Here is an 18,482-nt window from a genome sequence, read left to right on the forward strand (position 1 = left end):
ACTGTCTGCTGTTGCCATTTATCAATACTGTCAGGTGGCTCTGCTGAGCTCTGCCATGGCGTTGACAGAGGCACAACCACAGCTCCTTTCAGCAGACCTGGTCTTGGCCCTCCAGGTGCTCATGCTTTGGGAGATGACAGAGGCAAACAAAGTACTTGAGAGAAGACAACACCCCCCACGATCTCACTGTATTTCCAGCAAAACACTTGAGGCCTACCCAGGTGTGAATTGTGAAGACCTAGGCAATAAAACCAGGGATTTGAAGTATGTCCACCTCTGAGGGTTTTCAAAGTCTTTCAAAGAGGAAAGTTCATTGGTTCTTGAGAGGAGGGGTCTCAGAAAAAAATAAGAACCACATAATGCCAGGCAGCCCAAAATGTGAAAGGCTGGGTTATTCAGCTAAGTAAACCAAGTTTAGAAAATTTCTAGAATTTTCAATCACACTTCTTAGACTTTTGTCCACGCCCCTCCCTATGACTTGACCAATACACAAGAAAATTGGTTTTTTATTATAGCCCTGCCACTAACCTGTGCTTCTGACAAAGTCACTTATGTGTGATCTATCATTGTTTTCTCATCTATGAAAGGATAGCAGCCAGGCCGTTTTCACTCTAGTGTATAAAACAAATGAAATAAAAGCAGCATTCACTCTCAAACCCCCGGGTTTAAACTCTTAAATTCCTTGGGTTTAATCCCTGGGTTTAAACTCACTTATTAGTGAGTCTACCCAGGTTTAATCTTCCATTGTCCCTTCCAGGAGCTGCAGTGGAAGCTAAATTGGGGATTGGTCCAGGAATTCCATCTGGATCTAGTCTATCAGCATAAAATGTCAACGGGAAGAAGAAAAAGAAATTCTGACTCGCCTGACAAAGAGTTACTCAGAAAGAAAGTAATTTACTGTGTTTTGATTTCGAAACCTGGAATAAAGAGAAGGTTTTTTTTTAAGTCTACTTGACTTAAAAAAAAAAATCTAACTTTCATCTTGTCCATCAGCAGAGACTAAGAGTGAGAGAGTTGTGCCCACCTTTGTCCAACATCCCGGAATTCAAAAACACTTTTTATGATGAAAGATGAGTGAAAATGGGGAATTTTATCATTGGGATTGCTTGAGCCTTAGTAGCCTTGTTCACAAAATGGTTAATGGACAAGATGCAGGCAGGATATTTTAGACGTTGCTCCTGTGCTGAGTTTGGAGCACAGGTGTGGGCTGACAAACAGAGTGATAATTCATAAAGGTGCTAACTGTGTCATGCTGGAATGGAGGCTTAAAAATAATAGAACATGATCTAGCTGGTTTGCTAACATGAAAGAAGTCAACTCGAAGTAACACAAACTATTTTCTTGGGGTACACAGTCTGAAGAATCCAGGATGCCAAACTCTATTGCATCACACATCATGAATCTGTAATGAAATATGTCATGCTTAAGAACAAACCTGTAGGAACATCAGTCATGGCCAGCTGGCACAAACACTGAAAGGCCAAGCAATTAGCTAATGACAGCATTACTGCATGCTAATGTTGTTCCAGGTTCAGGCAGTAACGTTGTTGACATACCTTTGTTCCTTGGCCCAGAGTCTGAGGCTTCCAACTCCTCCTGTGTGCTGATGTTACAAAGCTGGCATCAGGACAACTCTCCTGTTACCCCTAAAGTTAAGCAGGACTCTGTGCTGTAATAAGGACACTGGTGGCCCACCACCAACAGATGGTGTATGATGAGTGGTTCTAGTCATTTTGATGAATGGGACTGTAGGTCTAAGTAAGTTTGGCAAGTGATATACACCCTCGTCCGAGCTTCCTCTTGTGATTGTAGACCATATCTGATGAGAAGTAAGAGACCGAAATTAGGATACACCCTGTTTTTAGGTGTAAAAGAGGTTTTTTCACCTCTGGGCCATCTAGAGATTGAACTTTCATCCATAGTCTTGTATTTCACTCATTCACGTGACTGATGTGTGTGCAGACTTCTAGATATCAGAAAATATCAGATCCTTTCATCCAGAACCCTTTTTAGTATTTTAGTAATTTGTGAATTGGGAAATTCTGCTGTGCTAAAGGACAGAATGACTGCCTCTAATAAAGTTTGGATCTTTATATGACAGATCTTCCTACAACTGATTGTAATTAATCATGTTCATAGGCTTATCACCATTTACTAACCTCAGCCATATGATATTTCATAATATTTTATCACGCCCGTTTGCAGGTTGGTGGTTTTTCTGCACTGCTCTACATGCCAATCTTCCTATACTAAGCAAAGGTTACATGTCTGTTGACTAAGGATTTGCAAATAGCAGAAATGCCAGCCTTAATGTCTTTCTGCACTGTGGATTCCAGTCAGCTTCCCAGAAGGACAATCAGCTAGGCTTGTTGGTCAAACTCCTCTTTAAATAGAGGCTGCTGTTGCTTCAACAGACCAAATAAGGGAAACATAGAGTAAAAGTAATTTCATTTAACTCCCTGTTGAGTGTAGTGATAGAATCAAAGTAATGCTGTCCTGAAAAGAGACTAAAATATTGCTCTTCAGATAGGGAATATTTATATCACACTTGACAACATACTGGCTAGTTTTCAAATTATAAATAAATAACTTTTAAAATAGCTGTTTCTTAGCAAAACAGCTTAGGCTGGAACATCCCTTAAATAATCTTTAAAGACATTCATCAAAAACTTGAAAATTCACCCTAACCACCCAGAAACATAGCATTGTTAGTGGCTAAAAAGATTTAATTTAACTGCTGAATGATGTGATCTTTCAGATGATCTCATAAGTTTGTTTTTTTTATTAGGAGTATGCTTGGAGGCATGTAGATGAAAAACATTTATTCTGTCGCTCCTAAATGGAACTTTTCCTGCTGTGCAATGAAATTTAATACACCACCATAGTAAAAGTTTGAATGAACCTTATAGCAAATAAATGATGTGAAAAGCATCACGAGGTAATAAAAAATATCAGAGGGCTTTTTACTTCAATTTAATAGTATCCAATTCAGTTCATTCATGGATAAGGCCATAATTTTTATTTTTATTTTTATTTCTGGTGACTTTCTGAAGAGATTATCGAAGTTTCCTTTTTTTGAGAATACAAAACCAGACGAAGGTGATTCCTCATTATTTTCAGTCTAGCTTTTCTGATGATATGTTCTTTGTACTATTTACAAAGACCTCCTTTTTAATACAAACAAAAGATCATCTGGAAGTATATGTTTTAGAGTGAGAGAAAATACCAATTAAAATACATTCAATAATAATGGCATAATACCAAGTAACGATGGCTCATTCCTTAAGGTCACTCTGATGTAATATTGCTGTGTTCCCACACAACATTTTGCATTTTGACATTCCTGAAAATCATCAGTACAGTTTTCAGCAATAGCAAGCTTTACTATAGCATTGTAGCAATTTTAACCAGCGCAGATTTAGATTTCTATAGGTCATGCTAACAATAAGACTTGCTTTATTAGGTATTTTTACTGTTGCTTACATACCTAGTATATAGTATGTTCTGACTTTTAAAATTTCTTAAAACACAGTATTCTATTTGATAATATTTCCTGATGCTTTTGGGAATTTCTACTCAATTCCTAAGTTGTAATTATGTAGGTTGAAGGCAGGGGAGTTGGAATGTTCCTGTAGGCTTTCCCAAGGTGATTCAGCCATGAAGAATACAAACATTCAAGGAAAAAGACTATGCAGGCCACAGAGAAGGAATGTCTGGTGGGCACAGTGGCTCACACCTGTAATCGCCGCACCTTGGGAGGCTGAGGTGGGAAAATTGTTTGAGTCCAGGAGTTTGAGACCAGCCTGTGCAACATGGTGAGACCAGCCCCACAATCTGTATCTACAAAAAAATAAAAACAAAAAAATTAGCCAGGCATGGTGGCACACACCTGTGCTCCCAGAGGCTGAGGTGGGAGGATCATTTCATTGAGGCTGCCGTGAGCCGTGTTAACACCACTGCTCTCCACTCCAGCCTAAGTGACAGAGTGAGACCTTATCTTCAAAAAAAGAAAAGGAACATCTAAGAAGTAGAAGAACAGATGGGAAGTGGGGGTGATTCAAGTGGAAAGAAGGGAGTGAACATTGCTGCTAAAAGATCCAGCATGAAAAATGGCCACCAGATTTGCCATTTGGAAAATTACTGGGGTCCCCAGGGAGACGAATTTTAGTGGTGAAAGAAAAGCCCAGATTGCAAGTAGTTGAAGACATTTTGAATAGGAGAAGGAAGAAAGACGGGAAGTATAGACCACCCATTGGAGAACTGAATATAAGAAGAGGGTTAGAAAGGAAACACAGCCAGAGGTGGATGTGTGGCCAAGGAAGGCACTAAGATGAAAAGGTTTAAGCATGTTCATAGCTGAGAGAAAGACCGAAGAGAAGGGAAGAAAGGGGTCACTGAGGAGCTGGCTGGTGGAGCGATGTCCTGAAGGAGACAGGAAAAAAAATCCTTCCACACACACTGTACTAGACACTGAAAGTCTACTGAGTGAACATAACATGCACAGTTAGAGGGGTATATTGGGACAAATAAAATTGAAAAGACCAACAAAATAGAAAGTTACCCAGAAACAAACAAGTGAAGGTTGTATCTTACATTTCTTAGTAGCTGCTGTAGTTCTTTTTTTTTTTTTTTTCTTTTTTAAAGAATGCCTATGAGAGCTGCTCTTTTGTTCAATTAAAATGAAGATTAACTTTGTAGCTGAATTTAATTGAAGTTTCTCCTCCACTGTTCAAATAATGGATTTGTACTTAGGACTGTTAAATGTGGCAGAGAAATAGGCTCCAATGAAATGAACAAAACCACTGCAAATAGGACAGATTATCTCAAGAGATTTTGCTTAAAAAAAAGTGCCAACGTATTCTTCCAGATTTATATCTACCTTCACTTTTCATGGCATGGGGTACTGGGCAACATCTTACCTGATAGTACCTTGGATTTATTTGCGCTATCTTCTGTATCATTCTCTTTTGTTTCTTTTTCTCCAATATTTTAGGTGAAAGGTAGCATTTATTATTTTGCTTAAGAAAATTCATTTTAATAACTAAATGGAATACAAAGGAAGAAATTTTGTCAGTTTCCCCAAGTACCCTTCTTCCACAGATCTCCAAGTGTTTTAACTATTTCTCATTAGCTGTTAGAAACCTACTCAGGATGTCATAGGGTGATGTCCATTTTTACAAACCGAGGCAGGTTTTCAAGGGGGTAAGTCTTCCACCAGAAGTCCAGTGATCCATGCAGGCAGTGACATGACCAGAGGACATCTTCAAGATGAATCACACCACTGGGGTGCCGATTACCCCTCATGATGGGGAAAGTCATTTGGGGAGTAGTGGTCAATATTCAGAACTGTGAGTCCTCAGGCTCACTCCTTAGGTGTTTTTCCAAACTTGAGTCAAAGTTGGCACAAATGAGATCTGATGAGAAAAAGATGTCAGACATGAAAACATTTGGGACCCCATTATTCATTGGTTCATACTGAAGTAGAGTGCCTGCTGCTGGGCGCAGATAGTCCTGAACAAAATGCTTTGGTGCATTTTCGCAGTTGGGTCCACAGCTCTTTACTGTGAAGGGTGCCGCCACATGGGGTGAGGAGGCTCACCACTCAGCATCTTCCCATGTTCTGGTGAAGAAGAGAGGTCCCAATGGTGGTAGTTCCATTCTGAAATTCTGTATTAACCACTAAGACCAGACATTTATATTATAAAATTTCACTGCTGATGATATCAAAACCCTCAATTGAGTATATGTATCCTCATTTTTTCTAAACGATAACTGAAGCTTAGAGAAGTTAAGAAAGGGTCATAAGTTGTGAGGACCTAGGATTCAAAATCAGGTCTCTCAGATTTCAAAGCCCACGCCCTTCACTGCTGCATCCACTGTTGTCATAATTAAAAGACTTTAAAATAGCATCTTAAGCAAGGTTATTGATATATTTAACTAATTGAATAATCTCATATTAACTCCGGTAGCATTGCTGGATTAAACACATTCATTGAAATCTCTCTAAATGCCCAGATGTCACCACAACGCAGTATATCCATGTAACAAAACTGCACTTAAATGTATACCCATTTTTAAAAAAGAAATATCTCTGAGGGCAGTAATACTTTGGATCTTTCTAGATTAGTGAAATCTTACCTGTGTGGAGCACACTTGAAATTTTGGAAGGCCACTAAAAAGTTAGAAGTAGAAAGTTACTTGTATTAAATGAGCCCCTTGTATACCTCAAATAAAGTACCTCTTGGTATGTCAGACTCCCTCTAGACTTCTAAGTGACTGTGGCCTGTCCTGTCTGGCCATCTTTCTTTCCTCCTAAAGATTACAGAGATGTATGATATGAAAAGATTGTGAAGTGAAAATGTAATTAGTGTACACTGAAATTGTTTGAAAATTAAGGTAGAGATTGATGGCTTTCCTCTGCCCTTCTTAGATGTGGACACAAGGAGTGTTTAAAGTCTGTATTTTTTTTAAGCTGGGAGTAGGGAAGATTGGAACTCCTCAGGGTGTGAGAAGCACAAACAGCTGTATTCCTATGGAAATACTGAAACTCCTGCAGAATTCTTCAGCACAGGAGAACATTCCCCTTGCATAGTTTGGGACAGCAGTGATCTCTGATTCGGAGGGAGAAAACTCAAAGAGAAGCCCAGAGTGCAGACTGAGGACTGCATCTTACTTCTCACACAGCAGGTGAGGTGTCTCTGAGATTTGGCCACCCAAATCCAGTCTGCAAATGGGGAGAAATGGAGACTGGTCCTTTTTATAGCTCCACCAGGAAAAGATTAAAAAAAAAAAAATTGGAGAATTGCTATTAGAATAAGTTTTGAGAGTATCTTGTGTCATCTTTAAAAACAAGACATTGTAAGATTTTAACAGTGATAAGTGATGCATCACGACCTCCTGGTTTTAGTTTTTGTTTGTTTTTTTTCAAAGAATTTAAAAGATAAACATATGCAAACAAAATAGCACAATGAACCTAATGGTCATCTTCAACAATTATCAACTCATAGCCAATTCGTTACACACTCCCTGAACCTTCCCCTGATATTACTTGAAGCGAATACTAGAAACAAAATCATCTCTAAGCATTTCCGTATGTATCTCTAAAAAAGTTCTTCTCTAAACAAAACTGCAATACTATTACTACATCTAAAAAACTAACAACAATCCCTTAACGTCATCAGATCTCCCATGTGTTCAAATTGCCAATTGTATCGTGAATGTCATATTTTCTTTTAACAAAATATTTGAATCAGGATCTGAGTAAGCTCCACACATTGCAGTAGACTTTTAAAGAAATCAACAAACTCCCCTCCATTTCTCTTTTTCTCCCCCCTCAAAACTTATTTATTGAGAAAACGTCTTTCTCTCCCACTCTTTCCTTCAGTCTGGATGTGGCTGACTACATCTTTTTGGCGTAATGTGATGTATTCCTCTAACTCCTGTATTTCCTAAAAATTGGAAATTAGATCGAAAGCCTTGGTTAGATTCAAGTTTGAGCTTGTTTGTTTGTTTGTTTAGTCAAGACTATTTCATACTGCTTTCTTCCATCAGAAGGGATGTCATGTCTGGATTTCACTTTTTTCTGTGCTGTGAGCAGCCACTGATGTTCAGCGCGAAGTCTCAGTATTTTGGGTTTTCCCAGGTCCCCGGGTTCTCGTTTGTTCACTGTCACTCAGTGAGCTGGGGCATCTGGTCAGACCTACGGTCTTCAGCTTTAGCCAGCTAAGAACTTTCAGGGACCCATCACCCCAAAGTTAGACTTTTTCAGAATGATTTTGTGAAAATAAACATTCAATTCAATTCATGAAACTTCAGTACATAAATAAAATTGTACCAAAATATAGAACAAAGACAAATTTTTAAAGTGTGTGAAGTCTTTCTATTCTTACTTGAAGTATACTGTTTTTACCTGATGAATGGCATCATTATTTTGAGCTTCCTTTGCCATAATCTGTTTCCACTTGTTGGTTAAATACCCATTGTGTATTGTGTGCTAATCTTGCTTTACTGCTTATTTAATGCTCTTTAAAAACCAGCATATCTGAACATGTAGATCTTGGATTTCATGCAACTAGTGTCCGGCAGTAGAACTGCAAGCAGGAGCATACCTCTACAGCTCTCTTTTCTTTTTTTCTCTTTTTTCTTTTTATGGTCTTGGGTGTATAGTAGGTATATGTATTTACGGGGTACATGAGATGTTTTGATCCAGGCATGCAATGCATAATAGTCACATCATGGAGAATGGGTGTCCATCCCCTCCAGCATTTATCCTTTGTGTTACAAACAGGTCAGTTATGCTCTTTTAGTTATTTTAAAGTGCACAATTAAATTGTTATTGACTATCATCACCCTCTTGTGTTATCAAATACTAGGTCTTATTCAGTCTCTCTTTTTTTTTAACCCATTAACCATCCCCACCTCCACACTAACCCCCCACTATCCTTCCCAGCCTCTAATAAATATCCTTCTACTCTATATTTATGAGTTCAATTGTTTTAATCTTTAGATCCCACAGATAAGTGAGAACATGCAATGTTTGTCTTCCCATGCTTGGCTTACTTCACTTAATGACCTCCAGTTCCATCCATGTTGCTGCAAATGACAGGATCTCATTCCTTTTTCATGGCTGAATAGTACTTCATCGCGTAAATGTGCCACATTTTCTGTATCCATTTGTCTGTTGATGGGCACTTAGGTTGCTTCTAAATCTTGGCTATTGTGCGCAGAGCTACAGCAAATGTGGAGCTGATCTTCCAAATACTGATTTCCTTTCAGTATTTGGAAAAGATTGCTGGATCATATGGTAGCTTGATTTCTAGTTTTTTGAGAAACCTCCAAACTGTTCTTCATAGTAGTTGTACTAATTTACATTCCCACCAACCAGTGTATGAAGGTTCCCTTTTCTCCATATCCTTGCCAGCATTTGTTGTTGCCTGTCTTTTGGATAGAAGCCATTTTAACTGGGGTGTGATGGTTTCTCACTGTAGTTTAGACTTGCATTTCTCTGATGATCAGTGATATTGAGCACCTTTCATATTCATGTTTGCCATTTGTATTCTTTTAAGAAATGTCTAATCAAGTCTTTTGCCCATTTTTTGATTGGATTATTAGATTTTTTTTCCCATAGAGTTGTTTGAACTCTGTATATATTTTCGTTCTTAATCCATTTCAGATGCATAGTTTGCAAATATTTTCTCCTGTTCTGTGGATTGTCTCTGCACTTTATTGATTGTTTCCTTTGCTGTGTGGAAGCTTTTTTTTTTTTTTTTTTTTAGACAGTCTCACTCTATCGTCCAGGATGGAGTGCAGTGGTGCAATCTTGGCTCACTGCAACCTCCACCTCCCAGGTTCAAGCAGTTCTCTGCCTCAGCCTCCCGAGTAGCTGGGATTACAGGCGTGGGCCCCCAACCCAGCTAATGTTTGTATTTTTAGTAGAGACGGGATTTCACCATGTTAGTCAGGCTGGTCTCAAACTCCTGACCTCGTAATCTGCCCACCTCGGCCTCCCAAAGTGCTGGGATTACAGGCGTGAGTCACCCCACTGGGCCGCTGTGTGGAAGCTTTTTAACTTGATGTGATCCCATTTGTTAATTTTTGCTTTGGTTGCCTGTGCTTGTGGGGTACTACTCAAGAAAATTTGCCCAGACCAATATCCTGGAGATTTTCCCCAATGTTTTCTTGTAGTCATTTCATATTTTGAGGTCTTAGATTTCCAAGTCTCTTTTCTGAAGCAGGCCTGAGACCTACTGATCTTTCCCTTGTATTCGGATGGCTCTCGTCTGAGCTGGAGCAAGTGTGCCTCTATCCTTTCCTCTCTTTTTATCACTCTATGCTTCCTCCCCTCTTTTTTTTCTTCCTTCATCCTTCCTTTCTTCCCTTTCTTTTATTCCCTCCTTCCTTCCATCTTTCTTCCTTCCTTCTTTCCTCCCTTCCCTCCTTCCTGTCTTCATTTGTTCACTCATCCTTTCTTTCCTCCCTCTTTCATATATTCTTTCCCTTTCTCCCTTTCTTCCTTTCATCTTTTGTTCTCCTTATTTTTTATCCACTATGGTGTTCTCTCCCCTAGGTGTACTCTTAAGCCTCATTTTACTGATAAAATCTATGTTGATGCAAAGATAATCTTGATAATGTTAAAATGTGAACCTGATTCTCTGTGCCCAAAGCTATCTTTCCAAATGCATACAGATATAGTCAGCCATTTAACACACCCTGATAAGTTCCAGCTGTTTACTAGGGGTATGTAGGAGACAGACAAGTGACAACATGGTGGGAATGCTGACAAGAATGGGTGCAAATAAAGTACTGTGTGACAACTAACAGGTGACTCTGCCAGGGAAAACTGGGGAGGGGCTTCATCTGGGAAGTGACATTTAAGCTGAGTCTTCAAAGAATATGATTAAGACAGTATATTTGTGTCCAGGCCCAGTGGCTGACACCTATAATCCTAGCAGTTTGGGAGGCCGAAGTGGGGAGGGTGGATCACCTGAGGTCAGGGGTTCAAGACCAGCCAGGCCAACATGGCAAAAACCCATCTCTACTAAAAATACAAAAATTACCCGGGCATGATGGCACGCATCTGTAATCCCAGCCAATCCAGAGGCTGAGGCTGAGGCAGGAGAATCTCCTGAATGCAGGAGGCAGAAGCTGCAGTGAGCCGAGATCATACCACTGCCTCCAGCCTGGGTGACAGAGCAAGACTCCGTCTCAAAAAAAAAAAGGTATTTGTGTAAAAATAGTTAAGGAAGACTTAGTATGTTATTTTATTGAGGCATTGACCCCAAGTTCTTAGCTAATGGACTTGACTTTTATGTATAGCAACAACTTATGTATATCAACTTCGCTTGTTAGAGAAAGTGAGCCTGACAATGTGTTGTTTCCTTCATGTGTGTGCAAAAATGTGTAAGTGTAAAATATCATGTTTATCAGCTTCCCGTCTAATTTGTAGTGGGACAAAATAATTTCTAGTTGTGGGGAGCTTTGGGATGTGGGTGGACACAGTCACCTTTCTTTCCCAGCTGTGGCAGGATCCTCTTTTAGGTAGTGGTGAAAGAGGATTGCCTTCCGTGCTCCCACTGTGTGAACTCCTGGGTTGTTTTAAGGGTCTACAGACCCACAGGTGTGCTGAGTTATCGTTTGTCTGGCTTTTAAGGTCTCCCATGTAGATGTATTCTCATGTTTCTAGTATGTATAAAAGAAGTATTGTTGCTACTCTAGTACAGAATTTTTTTTTTTTTTTTTTTTTTAGTTGAAGTCTTCCTCTGTTGCCCGGGCTGGAGTGCAGTGGTATGATCTTGGCTCACTGCAACCTCCGCGTCCCGGATTCAAGTGATTTTCCCACCTCAGCTTCCCAAGTAGTTGGGATTCCAGGTGCCTGCCACCATGCCCAGCTAATTTTTATGTTTTTAGTAGAGACAGGGTTTCACCATGTTGGCCAGGCTGGTCTCGAACTCCCAACATCAGGTGATACGCCCGCCTCGGCCTCCCAAAGTGCTGGGATTAAAGCCGTGAGCCATCGTGCCCAGCCCAGAACCATTTAAAAGTATCATTGGAGCTGTAGTATTAGCTGTTTGTCATTCTGTATAGTTTTAAACTATAGATACTAAAATAAAATTACTATCTTGTATGTTTGGCGTGTGAGTGTGTGTTTTCTGGTTGAGAACTTTTTGAACATTTCTGGAACTAAAAGAGGTCTTCATAAAATAGATAATGATGATGTCAACAACATTTGAATGTACTTAATGCCACTGATTTGTACAATTTAAAGTGTTAAATCTTCTGCTATGTATATTTTACCACAATAAAAAGTATTTAAAAAATTTTTAAACTTAAAACAAGACATATACACAGAAAATAAAGGGATTTTCGTATTTGAAGAAACTGGATACCACTGTCCTAGAACTTTTTTTAATTTGGCACATGCGTAGCCAGCACCAAGCGAAAAATGCACATGGTGGTCTCACCCTACCAGTCTGAGGTTTCATCAAGAGCCTTACACATCAACTACTCTGTCTCCATGGCAAAATATACAGGTTCAAAATGTATATTCATCTAAAATACAGAGAATACTGTGTTCTTATGAGTAAACAAACATTTTCTGTTCAACGTATACTATTTAGATATAATGAATAAATACTGTATGTATTCATCACTCAACAGTGTCTGAAGGTTCACAGCGTGTCACATGCTCCATGTCGGGTGGAATGCTGCACGTCAGGCAAGCCATGCTCTGTCCTTTGACTAAGTGTTGAGAGAAACAGAGGTCTCTGCATTTCTGGGGCTTGCCACCTAGCAGGGATGGTGCTCGGTGCCTCACTCATGAGTGTGTAGTTGCACACGATGATGACTGTGATGTGATTTTACTCTATGGTAAGGTCAGTGAAAGGACAAATACATGAGGCTTTGCAGGCATGTGCCCGGGAGAGGCACCAGGTGTTGGGGGATGGCTCAGAGAAGGGCTTCCCTGAAGAAGTGATAGTTCAGCTGAGGTTTGAATAATGAACAAATAGCGACAACACTCAGAAGAGGAAATTCACCACATTTCCCCTCTCAGATTCGACTCTTCTCCCCAGTAGCGGGTATCATGTGTTCTTCAGTATTCCACCCTGGCATGTAGATGCATGTGAACCCTCAGTCACTGTTGAGTGATGAATAAACATGTAGTATCTATTCATTATATCTAGATAGTATACTTTGAACAGAAAATGTTACCCATAAGAACACAGTACTCTCTGTGTTTTTCATGAATACACATTTTGAACCTGTATATTTTATGATGGAGACAAAGTAGTTGATTTGTAAGGCTCTTGGTGAAACCTCAGACTTGCAGGATAAGACCACCATGTGCATTTCTTCAAGAACAAGGACAGTATGGGGCAGGGGTGGGGCTTGTATATGCCTTAGGTATACATCGTCTTTGTGAGTGGAGGAGAAATGATTAGACCCACAGTGAGAGGGTCTAGGTGAGCAGGTAAATATAAATGGAGTCTTGCTAGGGAACCTGCACTGGCCAAAGTAAAACTTAATATGCTTTGATATATAACTTTTGCATTGTTTCTAATCCTAAATCAAATTTGGGATCAGAATGAACTTCCATAGCAAAGACATATATATATATGTATATATGTGTGTGTGTGTATATGTATATATGTGTATATATGTGTGTGTATATAGATGTACACACACACATACATACACACACACACACACAAATAAGGATAAGTAACATAAAATGCTCTGCTGGAGGCTTAAAAAGCAATGCTGCGTGAGTTGAGTCATTTTGGAAAGGGTGAATTAGCAATATATATTATTCAATAATTAAAAATTCAAGTTGTCCAAGTTTTAAAAAGCTCTCTGAAAGAGTACAAAGAAATATGATTTTGAAAACTTGTAATACAATCAACATAAAACCTCTATTTCCTTGTGTGAATGAACATTCACCATGCAATTAATTTATTTACAAGAGATACTTTGAATCCTTCTACCAGATATGTAAAAATTTCTTTCTGAAATGGATTGAACACAGAAGACTGTTCATGATGAATATTTTCCTCAGAAATTTCGGTCTGGAAAACTGAGGTCTTGCTTTGAGTTACATTTTCTGGAGTTCTCAAAATGTCAATAATGTCTGAATTAAACTCTTTGAATTGAAAAAAATGCTCTGCTGGAAGATCAGTTAAGGCTTCCTAATGTAAACAAAGATGTAATAATTAGGGAGAATTGTTTCTGTAGTAGACTGTTGTTACTACTGATACTATTTTTGCAGAGAACGAGATGTGGTGCAAGACAAATCACATGCCCCAAATTGACCAGTTACACCTGGTAAATGTATGATTGGTAGGTTCTCCCTCAGTACCAGTCTAATAAATAAACCTTACTTTGCTTCTAAATCTAGGAACTTGAAATAGTGAATTGCTTTCAACTTTTGTTTTTATTTTATTTATTTTTATTTTTTGAGATGGAGTCTTGCTCTGTCACCAGGCTGGAGTGCAGTGGTGCAGTCTCGGGTTCAAGCGATTCTCCTGCCTCAGCCTCCCGAATAGCTGGGATTACAGGCACGTGCCACCACACCCAGCTAATTTTTGTTTTTGTAGGAGAGACAGGATGGTCTCCATCTCTTGACCTCATGATCTGCCCTCCTCGGCCTCCCAAAGTGCTGGGATTACAGACATGAGCCAATGCACCTGACCTCAACTTTTTATTATCTGTCAAGTTCCAAGATAAATATTAAATTTTTCAAATAAATTTTTTGGTTTTTATTATATTGTTGCTATTGAAGACATAGGACCACTTATAACATCAGATTCTTTTTTTTTTAATTGACAAATAGAAAGTTTATGTATGGTGTTACAACATGATGTTTTGATATATGTATAATGAGTAAATCAAGCTAATTAACATTTCTATTACGTTACATGAATTATTTTTTTGTGGTGAGATCATTTAAAAATCTACTTTCTTAGCAATTTTCAAGTATACAATGTGTCTCAGTCCATTCAGGATGCTATAACAAATTACCATAAAGTAGGTGGCTTATCAACAATAGACATTTATTGCTCAGAGTTCTGGATACCCAGAAGTCCAAGATCAAAGCACGGGATATTTGGTGTCTGGTGAGGGCCCCCTTCCTTTATAGATGGTGCCTTCCCACTGCATCTTCACGTGGCAGAAGGCACGAACAAGCTCCCTAGGGCCTCTTACTGATCCCACTCAGGAGGGTTCTGCCCTCACGATTTAATCTCCTCCCGAAGGCCCCACCTCATAACGCCATCACTTTGAAGGTATCAGCATCTGAATTTTGGGGGGATACATTGAGGCCATAGCACAATATATTATTAACTGCAGTCACCAGTCACCATGCTCTACAGTAGCTCTCCAGAACTTATTCTTCCCATCTAAATGAAACTCTGTACTCTTTGATCAACATCTTCCATTTCCTCTCACCCACCAGCCCCTGGTAACTACCATTCTAGTCTCTGCTTCTGTGAATTTGACTTGTTTTTTATTTCAGGTTTAAGTGAGATTGTACAGTATTTGTCTTTCTGTGCCTGGCTTATATACTCAGCATAATAATCCTCCAGGTTCATCCATGTTGTCAGAAATAACAGGATTTCCTTCCTTTTTAAGACTAAATCGTCTTCCATTATGTATATATAGCACATTTTCTTTATCCATTCATCCACTGATGGATACTTAGACTGACTCTATATTTTGGCTATTGTGAATAATGCTGCAGTTAACATGAGCATGCAGATATCTTTCAAGATACTGATTTCATTTTCTTTGGATACATACCCAGAAGGTGAATTGAGGGATCATATGGTAGTTCTATTTTTGATTTTTTGAAAAACCTCCATACTTTTTTCCACAGTGGCTCTACTAATTTACATTCCCACTAACAATATGCAAGAGTTCTCTTTTCTCTACATGTTTACCAACATTTATTATATTTTTCTTTTTGATAAAAGTCCTTATGACAGGTAAGAGGTGATATCTCATTGTAGTTTTAATATGAGTTTCCCTGAGTATCAGATTCTTAATGTTTTGGTCTAAGAAATATATATTAAGATAAATAGCAAGAGCCGTGGCAGTAATGATCAAACATAACTACTATGGTTACAATACCTAAGGGGGAATTCCTCACTCATTTAAAAATTGGCACCTCCTCATTCCATAATGAGAGAAATGAGTGAGGAAAAATGGAACAATAATGGCATTTCTTTTATACTATTTAAGAGACTCTAATAATTATTCTTGCATATATTCTTTTTCTTTGTAGGAAAAGCCATTGACAAAATCCCTGCAACGTGGAGAAGACCCCCAGTTTGATCAGGTATGTGATGTATATGTTATATGCTAGTTTTCCTTTAGTTCAGCATTCACGCAAGGCAGGGCCTGCATGCTCACTATTGTTGTATGGATGAACATCCTCAAAGAGGATACGGTATGTGATCTTAAGAACTGCACCCTGCAGTTTTCATGGTTGTGGTTTATAGCTGTTCAGTAAATGTCTATTGGTTAGAACCAAAAAGAACTGGAAAGTATTGGGATAATATGAGTAGGTCTTCAATTGATTATTTCCTATATCTTTAGATATTGGAATTAAAGAAACCAAGAAAAGAGTTTAAAGGAAATTCCATTCCTTTAAAAACTTGAGATTCTTCTAAATAAATGATACTATGTGATGATCAGATCTCTGCACTAGAGCTTATTCTTGTTTTCATCCAACACTTTTTTGGAGGCCTACTATTTGCTTAACGCTGTGCTAGGTACTGGTGATACAAAATCTAAGATAAGTTTTAGGCCTTCAAGAATTCACTCTCTTGTGAGAAAGATACTACCTAAAAGATAAGTATAACACAGTATAGGATCTTAAGATTCTAATAGAGAAAATAATATATGAACAAAATTATTTAAGACAGAATAAATACAAAGTAAGTCCTTTGAAAATAGGTTAGGACTAGTAAAAGAACATTCAACTCTAAACAGTAGGTAATAAACGTACAATATCAGGATCTGATAGATTCTGGTTCAGTAACTTCAGGAAGGTCCTAGGCACATTTAAAAATGATGGATAACAGGACATCCAAGGAGGCCGGAGGTATGTTTGTGAAGTTTCCTAAACTTTTGCAGTTAATGGCAAAAAAGGCACTATGTTCTTCAGAAATGTCAGTTGGTGCCAACGTCAGATACAAAATACTGCTGGATATTCCCTGGCTTGAGCTAGCATGGTGTTTTTATGGTCTAATGAAAAACACACAGGGTGTACACTTTCTGTAGGGCTTTGAAATTGCCTTTAATATGAAATCCAGAGGAAGCCTCCCTGGCTGTACAAATTTAGCCTTGTATGATCCAGAAACATCATGACTGTACTGACAAAATCCTTCATTTTCTATTTTATGAGCTGTTCTGTGAAGGAGACCTCACAGGTTTATGCTCACAGCCAGCCCCGCAAGGGTGGCGTGGCTCTGGGCTTGCTCTGTTGCTAGCCGAGCTGGCCGTTTTCCAGAATGCTGGTGAAATGGAAGATGGGCCTCATCTCTTTGTGCCATGACGCTATCTTTTCTAGTCACATTGTCCATTGTTGTTGTCACCTGGCAGGTGCCGAGGTGGTCAGAGACCCTTGGTGCATATGGTATATGATGTTTGGGGTTACCATTTTGGAAATGTGGCAAGTTGTGGCTTTTTAAGAATGTAAATAGTGCTGGGCCCAGAGGCTCACATCTGTAATTCCAGCACTTTGGGAGGCTGAGGCAGGTGGGTCTCCTGAGCCCAAGAGTTCGAGACCAGACTGGGAAACATGATGAAACCTTGCCACTATCAAAAAAACAAAAAAATTAGCCAGGCATAGTGGTACATGCCTGTGGTCCCAGCTACTCAGGATGCTGAGGTGAGAGGATCACTTGAGGAGGCAGAGGTGGCAGTTGAGCCAAGTTCACACCACTGCACTCAAACCTGGGTAACAGTGAGAGCCCATCTCGAAAAATATATATATAAATACTTATCAGCTGTCTTCTATTATCTTTCCACTCTATTTTATATTCTTTGTCTCTTTATCCTATTAAATTATCACTGTCCTTTCTTCAAAAACATTTTTCTCCAGCTTAATGTACCTCTCTTTATTCTCTGAGAAAATGGTCGTAAATTTTAACTTTGCAGATAATCGTAATCCGAAATAACTGGGCTTAAACACAATTTCTCATTTATTACTCAGCTTTCTATTTCTGAATATCAGTATTGTGGAAAAGACATGACCTTTGGAATTAGACAGACCTGGGTTTAAATCCCACCTTTGTCACTTAATTAGCTATATAACTTTTAACTTTGCATCTCCAAGTGTTGTCCATGCATCTGTGTCATCAGCATCACCTGGGAGCTTGTTAGAAATGCAGACTGTCAGCCTGACCCCGGAACTGCTGCATCCGCCACCTAACAAAACTTCCAGGTGACTCACATGCACATTAACGCTTGAGAAGCCCTGCCCTGTAACGAATCTCTGTGTATTAAAGACCCTTTAAGCGTGAACCAATAGTAAGATGGTCACTACGAACTTTCAAATAGGACACATAGGATTGTCCTCTGATCATTACATCATAAACTCACAAATGAACTGTGAGAGAGGACAAGCCACAAAATCTAATCCTGTTTTAAAATGATAGCAAGACTTTCAGGCCTGATACGGTTTGGCTGTGTCCCACCGAAATCTCTCCTCGAAGTGTAGTTCCCATAATTCCCACGTGTCATGGGAGGGACCCAGTGAGAGGTAATCAGATCATGGCGGGCCAGTCTTCCCCATGCTGTTCTCATGACAGTGAATACATCTCATTAGATTTGTTGGTTTTATAAAGAAGAGTTCCCCTGCATGTGCTGTCTCTTGCCTGCTGCCATTGTTAGATGTGACTTTGCTCCTCATTCACCCTCCGCCATGATTGTGCGGCCTCCCAGCCATGCAGAACTATGAGCCAATGAAAGTTCTTTCCTTTATA

At 39.1% G+C, this 18,482-nt stretch overlaps 1 protein-coding gene across 5 annotated transcripts in view; it reads left to right on the plus strand.

Annotated features, from left to right (window-relative positions):
- The window catches only part of FRY (FRY microtubule binding protein), a 269,947-nt gene that overhangs the window by 55,931 nt on the left and 195,534 nt on the right, over positions 1 to 18,482 (plus strand). For all 5 annotated transcript variants that reach the window (XM_003913738.5, XM_017951077.2, XM_009191743.4 and 2 more), the window contains one exon: positions 15,776 to 15,829. In XM_003913738.5, the coding sequence (XP_003913787.3) occupies positions 15,776 to 15,829 (54 nt within the window). Of the gene's footprint in view, positions 1 to 15,775; positions 15,830 to 18,482 lie in introns of those variants that run through there.

This window comes from Papio anubis, chromosome 15 (assembly GCF_008728515.1).
Source record: "Papio anubis isolate 15944 chromosome 15, Panubis1.0, whole genome shotgun sequence".
NCBI lineage: Eukaryota > Metazoa > Chordata > Mammalia > Primates > Cercopithecidae > Papio > Papio anubis.